The 12,160-nt window shown below is 51.8% G+C and overlaps 1 protein-coding gene across 2 annotated transcripts in view; it reads right to left on the bottom strand.

Moving 5' to 3' along the window:
* The window catches only part of CDC42BPB (CDC42 binding protein kinase beta), a 114,954-nt gene that overhangs the window by 28,387 nt on the left and 74,407 nt on the right, over positions 1 to 12,160 (bottom strand). For both annotated transcript variants that reach the window (XR_004348281.1, XM_032621317.1), the window contains exons 8-18: positions 11,037 to 11,285; positions 9,562 to 9,641; positions 7,498 to 7,664; positions 7,299 to 7,418; positions 6,237 to 6,370; positions 4,801 to 5,043; positions 2,815 to 2,925; positions 1,308 to 1,552; positions 1,097 to 1,202; positions 599 to 723; positions 41 to 146 (exon numbers count right to left, since the gene is read on the bottom strand). Coding sequence is in view for 1 of the 2 variants with exons in the window: in XM_032621317.1 (XP_032477208.1) it covers positions 41 to 146; positions 599 to 723; positions 1,097 to 1,202; positions 1,308 to 1,552; positions 2,815 to 2,925; positions 4,801 to 5,043; positions 6,237 to 6,370; positions 7,299 to 7,418; positions 7,498 to 7,664; positions 9,562 to 9,641; positions 11,037 to 11,285 (1,686 nt within the window). In the remaining variant the exon portion in view is untranslated. The remainder of the gene's footprint in view (positions 1 to 40; positions 147 to 598; positions 724 to 1,096; positions 1,203 to 1,307; positions 1,553 to 2,814; positions 2,926 to 4,800; positions 5,044 to 6,236; positions 6,371 to 7,298; positions 7,419 to 7,497; positions 7,665 to 9,561; positions 9,642 to 11,036; positions 11,286 to 12,160) is intronic.

A 12,160-nucleotide genomic window follows, 5' to 3' on the forward strand; every position in this document is an offset into this window, starting at 1 on the left:
CCCCCAGCAACAGAAGTGCGCACTTCAGACCCAGACCTACCAGTGTCCTTGACCCCAGGCTGGAGCTCCTCAGCGCCTCGAGTTCTTCGGTCATCTTCGAAGCCAAGGCCTGAAGATAGCCCCGGGCATCCTTCTCGTCGCTGACCCTGGAGGGGAACAGCCATCCTGTGAGCCAGAGGCGCCCACCACCCCTCCTCAGGACACGGTGGCCCAATGCCATGTCACCCCCCATCTCCCGTAACGAGCCCACACCCTGTTAGGGGAGGCCAGTCCCAGCTAGCTCTCTGGGGCTCCTGGGCCATCGTGCAGCCGTGCTTCCCAGAAGCTCTGCCTCCGTTTCAGCCAGGACATGCGGGGCGGGGGCCAGCGCGACCCACACCCTCGGGGGCTTGGTGGTGCTGTTTCTCCACCTTCAGTCCAATGTCATGATCACTGGACAGAACTGCTGCCCCCAGACGGTACCGATCTGGGGGACACAGGCGAGACCTGTAGGCTTAGAGCTCAGAGACGCCACACGAGGTGTAAAGGAGGGGTGGCAGCTGGGAACCACGGTGGGGGCGCCCGCTGGGCCGCACCGCGGGGCTCGCCGTGCACGCACCACTGAATGATTTCCGCGATCTGGGCTTCCCAGTGGGCAACCGACTCCTTCTTGGCTGCCAGATCCTGCAGGTCATCCTCCAGCTGTCTGTTCTGAGCTGTGAGTTTATCCACAAAGGAACAAAGCTGAAATTAAACAATTGTAACACACAACTCGTTACTGGGCATCCTCAGCATTATGAAAACTCCAAGTCCTGCTGAATTTTGAAAGTTTTCTTTAATCGTTATGAGAGTTTCCCAAACGAAGTTTCCAATGTGGACTTTTTGATCATATCAAACTTAAGTCACGTTTCAATACAAATCTTAACATCAAAGTGATTAGAGCTACTGGTTTCAGGTAATTAGCAGCTTGTAACCAAATGAAAACATCCCACTTAAAAGATCAAACATATTATTACTTCACTTAAAAATTAAAATACTTAAAACACCAAACTTCTAAGACTCAAGAACGAAAAATTGACAGCATCCACAAAGTGACGGTTCAGATCCTTTAAATCACCTTTTCGTTTTCTGCAGTCAATTTCTTGTTTTCCTCAAGCAGCATCGCCCTTTCTCGTTCGTACTTGTCTTTGACTGTGCCCACGGCCTCCTCCATCTCACTGTGCCTGAGAAGGCGGGAGAGGTTTTAGGGGTTCCTGACTTTGCCAACGCTCCTCCCCGGGCCCGGCGCAGCCGCGAGGCCTCCGCGCCGCGGGGCTGTGCGGACTCACCGCTCACGTTTGGACTTCTCTAACTTGTCCTTCAGCACCAGGACCTCCTTCTGCAGGGCCAGCTGCTGGCTTTCAGAGTTATGCACCTCTTTCTTCACATTCTTCACCTCCAGCACGTGGGAGGCCTCGCGTCTCACCAATTCCTCTTCATAAAACAGGACTTTCTTCTCAAGCTCAGATTTTATCTTGGAAATCTCCTGCTGATGTTCTAAGGCGGCACCTGGCCCACGGCCTCCTTGCTTCATCTGAAGATAAAGGTTGGAATAAATTACAAACCTCTGCGCCCTCCTCGAGGCTCAGGCATCACCCCGACCACGACAGACATTTGCAAGTGCTTCTTCCTCTGCCCTGCCGACAGACACCGATCCTTCTAACAGCTGCAGGGCAGGCTTCGGTGGGGGCGGGTGTGTGTGTGTGTCTGCCCTGGGAGGGGTGAGCCCAGATCTGCCTGAGACCCAGAGGCCCCGTCTCACACTCTGACACGAATGGTTCTCAAGGTCTCCTCACACCGTCCGTTCATTCACGCAACAATATTCTCTGGAGGGCTGACTGTGTGCCAGGCACCCTCCTGCTAACAGGGTCACACGGGGTGGTGACGTGGGAAGTGAGCCATCGGGCTAGGAAGGTCTTCATCACGGGGGAGGCGGGGGCTCAGCCAGGGCAGAGGCACTGAGTGAGGGGAGTCGGGGGACAAGTTGCAAGTGTCTGAAGAACAGGAGGAATTGGGGGGCACGAGGGAGGAGGTCAGGGTTATTCGAGCGCTGCGGGAAGCCATCAGAGGGCATTAACAACGTGACGAGCTTTGACTTTGGTGTAACGAGCTGCTGTGTGGAGAGTAGACTGCAAAGGGCACAGAAAGGGATGGGGAGATGCAGTCACAGGCCGCCGAGTCCGGGCAAAAGGTGTTGCCCGTGGAAGCAAATACGACGGGGAGAAGCTGACACCTCAGGGATGTGTACTGGGGGGACGGGCCAGGTGTGAGGGCGAGAGAAGACCCATCGTCTGCATTTCACAGATGAGGAAACCCAGGCTCAGAAAGTGGAGTCCCGGATCTGAAGTCTCGCCAAGCCCATGAGGAGCCACTACAGCCCTCCCCCGCCCCTCCCCAGCCACCCCACTGCCCTCTGGCCCTGGACGAGGGCCCCAGGCCATCAGCCCGGCTCTTCCACTGTCAGCAGCAGGACATGGGCTGTAAGCTTTTACAGAAACTGACTCCACCGAATTTAGAAACCCCAGACACAGAGAAAGCATGAGGCGTCCGTTTGCTAGGGCTGGCTCTAGACTGCCAGAAACATTTACACAGGAAAGAAACGAAGGAACCCGGTTTTTAAAGGTGAGAAGCTCCCATAAGCTTTACATCGCGTTCCCGGCCCCCCGCCGCCCCCGCCCCACGCCAGGTCTTGTTGGAGCCCCGACAATCGCATCATTTAAGGTGACTCCCGCCTGGCAACCGCTAAGGGTAAGAGTCTGCTCTCTCAGTAAGAATGAAGACCTCACCGAGCACTACCTTGAGGGCTTCAAGCTCACTTTCCATTTGCTTGGAGAAGTTCTCGCTGTGCTCACGCAGCTTGCGCTCCTTGGAGGCCTCGGCCACGGCGTCCTCGAGCTGAGCTTCCAGCTAAGGAAGGAGAACAGCGCTTTTTATCAACACAAACCAGCTCCACTGCGGCAGCTAGACCTTTACCCAGAAGGAACTCTGGGTAATTCTTCGCTCTTCATCAGATTTTGATCACAAAGTAAAGGCTGAGAAATACACTTCAGGACTTAACTGGAATGGCTGTTTAGTAATAAAACAAGTTTAAATTCTAATTTAAATTGATACTTTGAAACTGTATTTCAAGAAAAGATACCAGTTTGTGAAAACAAATACTCCAATACTGTAGGATATACATTCGGGGTTTTTTTTGTTTGTTTGTTTTTTAATTTTACTTATTTATTTTTGGCTGTGTTGGGTCTTCGTTGCTGCCCGCGGGGCTTTCTTTAGTTGTGGCGAGCAGGGGCTACTCTTTGTTGCAGTGCGTGGGCTTCTCATTGCGGTGGCTTCTGTTGTTGTGGAACACGGGCTCTAGGCGTGTGGGCTTCAGTAGTTGTGGCTCGCGGGCTCAGCAGTTGCGGCTCGCGGGCTCCAGAGCGCAGGCTCAGTAGTTGTGGCGCACGGGCTTATTTGCTCCGCGGCATGTGGGATCTTCCCAGGCCAGGGCTTGAACCTGTGTCCCCTGCATTGGCGGGCGGATTCTTAACCACTGCGCCACCAGAGAAGTCCCAGATTCATTTTTTTTTAATGGAAGACTTGAAACATACACAAAAGTAGATAGAGTGGTAGAATGAAGCCCATGTGCCATGACCCGGCGTCAAGAGGTAGCACCCTGGGCCTGCTTCAGCTGCATGGCTACTCCCCAATCATTTTAAAGCAAACCCCAGACACAGTTATCATTTCACCCAGAACTGGAATGGTCATGCTTAATTAGGGGTTCACTACAAAGAGTTACAGTTGGCTAGAACTACAAATGTACTGGGGTTGCAAAATCAACTGTCTAAGAAGAAAACAAATAGGCATTCTGAGGCCGAAGGACAAAGAGCCCTGGACATGAAAGGAACAGGAGCACATGCTCTGCGCCTCCCACTCAGTTCACCCTCCCACTCAGTTTACCGAGTAAACCCAACAGAATGTTAAAGGAAGGGTTGTGGGCCATATGTTGCCTGTTGGTAGCAGAACGTTTGAAATCATCTCGGGCAGCAGTTCAAAGTGGGGTCCTGAGGCCCTTTTAGGGTCTGCAAGGCCCTTCCCCTTCTAAGTCCCTACGTTAGGAGCTGGGCTTTCTTCATGTACATTATACAAAAAAGCGTATCACTCCAGACAATGGAGAAAGAGATATGAGAAGCCGGGTGTTTTCTATTAAGTCAGACATTAAAGAAAGGCATAAGCATGTTAAAAATGCCACACTTCTCACTGTATTTTAAAAAACTGGTCACTTTTCATAAAAATGTTATTTATGTTAACATGTAATGAGTCTGTTGTTATACTGAACATTTTTTCAGTTTTAATTTCTAACGTGGTAAACACTAAGACCTATAACCACACAAACAAAAGCCCTTCGAGGCCCTCAGTGATTTTTGAGTGTCAAGGATCCCGAAGCCAGCCTCAGGACCACTGCTCTGGGGCAGCGGCATTGCGCACCTAGAAGCCTTCGTGTCTCCTGAAGCCATGCTGCGTCACATCATGACGTGTTTCTATGGTATTTCTTGTTCGTGAATACCCTCTATTCTGCTTTAAAATTTTAGTACTACAGGAATTTAATAACTTCACAAATAGGGAACAAGGGCTGAGAGCTACAAAACAGACGCTTAGCAAAGCGGCTACTTGGCTTCACGTGAAGTTTAAGATCCATTGTATCTTCAAGTGATTTACGTGACGCAGCCTAAGCTCCCAAAGCTGTTTTACTGGGATCACCCAGGCGCCCCACCAGCGTCCCCTGAAGCCCCGAGAAGCTACCTCCTTCCTGCTCTTGTCGGCCCTGCGGGCCTCCTGCCTCAGCGCGTCCATCTTCTGCACGGCCGCCTCCACCTCCTCCTCCCGGTCCCGCAGCTGCCGGGACACCTTCTGCTTCTGGGACCGGAGCTCGGCCATGCGCTCGTTGAGCTCTGAGAACTCCTGCAGGGCCAGCTTCCGCTGCTGGTGGGCGTCTTTCAGTTCCCGGGCCTGGGACTTCAACCGCTCGGAAGCCTCAATCAATTGCTGAACACAAAAGAGTTAAATTACAGATGGTTTACGTTTGCCTAACAAGGACTGGACTGGAAGGCGAGAAGCGCTGTCTTCCACTGTATTAAGGGGTTAAAGTGACAGCAGATCTGGTTACAGGCTGTAGCCACAGCCCCGAGAACTGACCTTCCTGGAAAAAGCCCTTTGTTTGTCCCAGCGCAGCCTGAAGAAGCCCACCTGAGACCAGTGAGACCCTCCTATGATGTGAGCAGCTTGCTCACAGAGGTAAGTCTGGCCCAGGAATTTCGACCTCTCCCCTGTGTCATCCACGCAATCACCAAAGTAGCTGAAGCACGAATCTGGTCGCCAATCTGCTTACTTAAACCCAGCAGATCAGAAAAGAGCACATTATATACAGAAGTGCTTAAGATTTCAATCAAAGTAAAGAACCGTATAAAAACAATCTGCTCCCTGCAGCCAATCCCTTGACAACTGGGCTGCTTGGTCACTGTGGCACCTGCTGGCCTGCGGCTGGAAGCAGCAGGATCTGAGCAGGCTGGCAGGGCAGCTCCCGCCACAGGGAGGAGAGGCCCCTGTGGACCCGCCCACTGCAAGTTTCTCCAGCCCACCTGCGCCTCTGAGACAAAGCCCTGCAGGTGGTACGATACCATGGGGAACGGAAATCCTGCTCGATTCAGAAAACAGACCCCAGCCACAGGGTCAACAACCGAGTGTACCTTAGGAAACACGGCCCTCACCGGTGTGAACATACTGCTGTCTGAACACAGCTGGACGTGTCTCACTGAACATCAATGTCATAAAGGAGCTATGGCCTCTTTCGCAAAGCCTTGCCAGAGCTGCAGGCCGGGCAGGAAGGATAGGGACTCTGGCTCGGGGGAAGACACGCACCCTAAGCCAACTGGGTCAGTGCAGGGAAAACCCTCAGCCCTCACACAGGGATACCGCCTGCTCAGCAGGCCCATGTCCGAGGTTAAAGACAACGACCGGAAAGTGCGCCCGTGTAGCCACGGCGCTGAAGAGCACCCACGACCACGATTGGCCCCACGGTAACCGGGCGCCAGTTTGGCTCCGTGTGAGCCTCGGCAGCAGGGGCCAGGATCTGCACACAGGCGAGGGGCCTGGACATCCTCGAACATACGCACGGACTCAACCTCACACTCTGCAAGATCACGTAAGCCTCTCTCACACAAACAAGGCCTCTTGACTACCTTGTGGAAATCCTCCTTCTCCTGCCGCACCAGGCGGTACTGCTTCTCCAGGCCTTTCAGTCGATGCGTGGAATCCTCGTGCTCCTGGCGAAGAGTCACCGTGTCCTCAAGCTGTCGCTCAAGCCTATTTGAATCTGAGCAAAAGAGAAAAGAAAGCGTATTCCCTTACATGCAAAACTTTGTGATCTGACCTACTGACAGGGAATTATTTAATAATCCCAACGCTCTTTGTGATCTGACTTACTGAACAGGGAATTATTTAATAATCCCAAATGCCCTCGAGGCTTTTTTGACATTCTCTCTCAGGCACGCACATGGCCACCTGCACACCTGAGCAGACCCAGCAGAATTGGCTCTGCCCCTCTGTCTACGCACCCTTCCCCGGGACCGTGAGCCCCAGGGCGGCATGCGCCTCTCTGCCTCGCCCTTGCTCCCTGTGTGTGCCAGCACAGTGCAGCCGAGTGGTGCAGGAGGGTTTTAGTAAGTAATGGACGCAATGGAAGCCCTTTTCCGGATCGGGGTAGTGGGTCCCAGATAGGAAACAGAGAAGGCAATTGACTCGGGTTTGATCTGAGGTGAGAGTCAAGTGCAGCAGCAACCCACGTGTCAGGTAAAGGGTTAAGACTTAAAGGTGACTTGAGTCTTCAGGAAGCTCTGATAACCTAGGAACCACAAAACACACACTCTCGTGACAACAGAACCAGCATCTAAAACACTGGAAAGTGAGTACAGCCACTGAGGGGAGCTTCAGAAAGGAAAGTTATGGCAATTCTGTCTCAGAGTGACAAAGAGGAGAATTAAGAGAGAGAAATGCAAAATATTCTGAGAGTTTATGCATAAAATATTGAGAACTGATTCTAGCTGTAACTATAACATTATAGTATTAGTTAAGCAAGTTGGAGAAATGATTTTAAATAAGCTGGCAAAACACCAGAACTCTTTGCTGAAGTTTAACCTTTTTTTTTCCTGCTTTTCCATCCAATGAAAAGGACTCTGAAAATTTTCTTGGCAGAGACGAATGCCCAAGAATAGAGACTAAGCAGTTTGACTTTAGAACATTACCTGCTATTTTGTTCTTCAAACGTTCGATTTCTTCGTTCAGCTTTTTGATCTCTTTATCCCGGGCTGAACTGCCCAGGGCCCGGGCCGAGCCGTGGAGGGACTGGACGGTCTGGGTGGACTCTGGGGAAGAGACACACCTGAGTGCAGGCCCACGGCAGCGGCAAGCAGACCCCACTGCAGAGGCCCCGCTGCCACTCACCCTGCAGCTTCCTGCTCAGCTCCAGCCTCTCCTGTTCCAGCCTCCGGATCCTCCTCTCATAGGCTTCAACCTGCAGGCTGTTCTCCAAATCCCGCTGCACACCCTCGTCTTTGGTTAACGTACTGGACTGCATTATGCTCTTCAGAGAGCCCCGGTCAGAAAAACAGCTGCAAATAAAGCAACAGGGTTTTCTGATCTACTGAGAATTTACAGTGATTCCATTAGCATTTAAAAACTTCCTGGGGTAAAAGATAAGCCTTTTTAAATTGGCAAACAAAAACACTCGTGAAAAGACTTTATTGTTTATGGAGCCAAAATTAGACAAGAGTCTTCCTTCCTGCAAATGACTGGGTGACAACAGGCAGCGAAGAGGGACGCCCTCAGAGCTGGTCAGAGACATTGCCTCTGCAGGGGAGGGGACGTTAATTTCTTTCTTTCTTGTTGAAGTACTGTTGATTTACAATGCTGTGTTAGTACAGAGCACAACTTCTAAATCGTCGCGCCCACTCAACCAGACACTGAGAAGAGAAGGCCTTCTGCACGAGGAGCTAGGCTGGGGGGGCCTGGCTGGGCGCAGGCAGAGGCTTCCCAGGACGCTCACCCTGGAGGCCTGCGGCGAAGTGAGTCGGCGAGGGCACACTGGCTCCACACTGACTGGAGACTGTTCCTTCAACCCTCCGGGGCTCATCTTCCCCCGAAGACTGAACACCCTGTAAGGTTCCTTCAATTCCAGCACTCTCACCGGCACAGATAAGCTCCTCACCAACGACCAGCCGACTCACAACGCACAGACTAAGGCCAAGGATGGTTCTCTCCATCAGAGCTTAACTCGGAGACAGGTTACTTAGTTCCTCTTGCATTTAACGTGACAGTGATGTCAGGGACGTTTGAGCCCTACAATGCATGCAGCGAGGCACCCACCGTGCACACGCAAGCACACACACACTCACAGGAGGGGCTGGCTGGTGTTTCTCAAAGGTGGCCCGAGGGTGCTGTGCCAGCTGGCACTGCCGGGGTCCGGGGTCCGTTCCAGGAGGAGGTCCCTGGACCCAACCCAACACACCTGAGCCTCGGTCGCGGGGACGGGGCTGGGATCCACAGGTGTGATAAGCACCCAGGGAACTGAACGCAGTGGGAAGGTCTAGCGCCTCTGCAGAGGAGCTAATAAAGCAATACGCCCAGCACACCCTGGAACGCCTCCTTCTTGGCTGGAAGGCATGTGCCATAACTTGGGCTTACGTGCTGTTTAACTCTGGCATCCACACTGAAGAGTCTCTACAAGCTTGGGCACCAGTAACCTCTTCCGCAAGGAGTCTGTATCACTGCAGGCACCGTGGCAGCTCCATTTGTTTTATTTTACCCGCCTTTCTTCCTAACCCCTCTCTTCTTGGCCCAGTTTCCTTTTAAAGGCAAGTTAGAGCGTCTCCGGCAACGCAAGTCTGCCAGAGGCCCATTCGAGACAGAGGCCGACGCAGACAAACACCAGCCGGGGCTCCCGGGGCTGGAGCCACATGTGGGGCTCATGCTCTCAGCTCTGGCGGGGACTGTGCTGCAGCCCCACCCATGGGAGCGACGGGGCCGTGGCTAAGAGCCCTGCAAAAGCGAGTGGGAACCCTGATGAAGATGGCGCTCAGCCGGGCGTGAATGGACACCGTGCCACTAACTGCAGCCACTGATGTCCCATCGGCACAAATCCTGCCAGTGCCGATGGCCTACAGAGATCAGGCGCCAGCAAACTATGGCCCGAGGGCCAAATCCTCTCGAGCCTGCTTTTGTACCTCCCGTAAGTTGAAAATGGTTTTTACGTTTTTAATGGGTTGTTAAAAAAGAAAAGTATACAGCAGAGATCTCAAAGCCTAAAGTATGTGCTGCCAGGCCCTTTATGGAGAAAGTCTGCCGACCCCGCTATACGTGGCATCACGTGCAGCACCAGGTGTGCACTTCTAAAGGACAAAGCCACCCGGCGCCCCCGTAAGCACAGCCCTCTCAGCGCTCGGACTGCTCACCCCCGCCCCCCGGTGGGAAGGCTCCTGCCGTGCTGCTGAGCGATAAATGCTGACGTACCTTTCCGTGGTGAATGTGAAACCGATGAATGGCAAATGTAATCCAGAAAAGCCCGTATGAGAACCAGGAGGCAATATTTCCTGTGCAAGAACACACACAACATAAACGAAATTATGTTCAAACAAATGGCAAACAAGGGAGAAAAAGTATTACCCCAGGATGAACTCAAGAGTGCAGCGGGGAGAACGGAGGGCGCTTCTGGAACGCTGCCTCCACGGTGCCACCTGCGTGGGGCCGGGTACCGGCAGGTCCACTTCCCGCTCCTGGCAGGGGCCAAAGCGTGACGCAGTTAAGGGGATAAACCCACTGCTTCTGATGATCATAACGGCACGGGTCCAACTTGGATCAGGCTGCTGACTGTGAACCTTCTAAAGCGGCAAGACCCCCACTCACTGTGACCCTGGGCAGGGAGGAGTGGGGGACCCGGGGCAGGCGCTTGGGCTCTGGGTTCCTGGCCTGAAACAGAGGCCAAGGCAGAAGCAGGGTTTGGAACCCAAAGGTGGACTATTTTAGACAGGCTTACTACAACTCTATTTTTCAATATGCGGGTCCTTCTCTATTAAAAATAAAAGCAAAGTTATCTATCTGGAGAATTGCAGTGTGGAAACAGTTTCTCTGAAGTCCAGGAAAAATCCTTTCAACAATGATAATACTTTTCTCACATCACCTAAACATCAGCTCTTATTTTACTAAGAAAAAGTCTGTAGGGAATAATCAAGATTTTTCTTTTACTTGGTTGAAACCTCAGTTTCTCTATCCCCAAACAAAGACACACGTATAGACTAATAAGGCTGAGTTTGATGACGCCAAAATAGTTTTACAGCATATGAGCAAAACTCTCTGGAGGCCAAAGGTATACTGACAAGTGCATCAGAGGCCCTGACAGAAAAGGTCAGACACCAGATGGGTCCCAGGGCCACATCCCAACTTGAAAAACCCACGACCTGAAACATCAGCAACTCAAAATCGGCCCATCACCACGGTCACTCCTGACTTCCCGAGGCATAAGGAAACATTCACGCACACGCTGAACACACATGATGGCAGGAAGTCCGGACATCCTCACGCACAGGGTCAGTGAGAAGGACCGGAAACCCTGAGGCCCACGTACTACCTGTGGGGCCGCAGGCGGGCTCCTGGCAGCGGTGACAACGGAAGTGACGTTCTAATGTGATAACGTACCTAACGCTGTTTCGCAAAGGTACAAAGCCATGAAGATAAAAGTAATTCTGATGAATTCTAAAACAAAACAGCTATTTAATAACTCCATTTTACTCAAATTGAGTAACCCATCATTTTAAAAACGGGATGTTAAGGACCAAGCCGTAGGCTGGGATAAAAGGTACATTTTCTTGAGACAACTGCCAAAACTTCTGGAGCCCAGCACAGTTCTAAGATTCGCCGCCTCCAAGGCGAGCAACCCTGTGTGCTGCAGACCCCCTGGGGTGCGACACAGGGACGGCCGCTGCACTTACAGCGTTCCTCAGCACGTCGTCATCCACGTCAAAGTTGGACGTGTCGGAAGGACTGCTCACATCCGGGATGTAAGGGGCTTCCAGGTTTCGTATATTTTCCCAGTTCAGTCCTTGGAAAAACGCGTGCTTCTTGAAGTCCTCCACCCCGTTCTGTCCCAGCCGGCGCTCCCTGCTGCAGATCAGCCTCTGGATGAGGTCTTTCGCCTCCTCGGACACATCTGTGACGTGGGATGGGAACTGAAACCGCTCCTGGAGGGGGAAGGGGCAAATCAGGGGACACGTGATGAAAACACTCAGAAAAATCTAAAGTGCACAGACATCACAGGGAACAGAGTAGAAACAACAGCTCCAAAGCAACAGTCACTTTTTATTTCATGGTAACTAAGTGCAACCAAAGCTAATGAAGCCGAATTCCAGAAAGGCAAACATAAAAATCATAAGTCTTGCTGGTTTTCCTCATGGCAGACTTGTTACCACATTGCACATAAATTAAAACAGTGATACATTTTCACCTATCAAGGTGGCAAAGAATGCTGACAACAGGCTGTGGGTGGGAGAGAAACTGGCACAGCCTTTCAGAACGCATTTTGCTAACAGCTGTGGCAGTTCCACTTCCAAAAAATTTAGTCTAGAGAAACGGTCCCAAAGAGAAAACATAACATGTTCATGATGCCATTCTATTCTGACCAAGAAAACTGAAAAGTACCTAAATGCTCATCAAAAAGGGACTTGTTAAAACAAGATATGGTGCACACATACACAGAGAGTAAGGTCCACCTCCACGTGCTGAGCAGAAAGATGACCAAAACCCCGGCCATATGCGGTGTGATGCCATTTATCTAAATGCCAACCCCCCACGCCAGCTTAAGTCCACAAGGCCACATACCACCATGGCACAGTGGGCCTGAGCACTGAGCCGCCCCTGCTGTCCAGGGCTGTGGTGGAGACTGAATAAAAGAACGAAGAGACCACTAGGCCAGGCCCCACAGGCGGCAGGCGCTTGGAAACAGCAGGTCTCGCTGAGAAGTATACGGGGTGTCTTTCACCATCTATTTACTGCATGCACTTTTGCATGTCTGAAGTTTTTATAGTAAGTATATATTAATTTATAAATAAAAAATTAT

Source organism: Phocoena sinus, chromosome 2 (assembly GCF_008692025.1).
Source record: "Phocoena sinus isolate mPhoSin1 chromosome 2, mPhoSin1.pri, whole genome shotgun sequence".
Taxonomy (NCBI): domain Eukaryota; kingdom Metazoa; phylum Chordata; class Mammalia; order Artiodactyla; family Phocoenidae; genus Phocoena; species Phocoena sinus.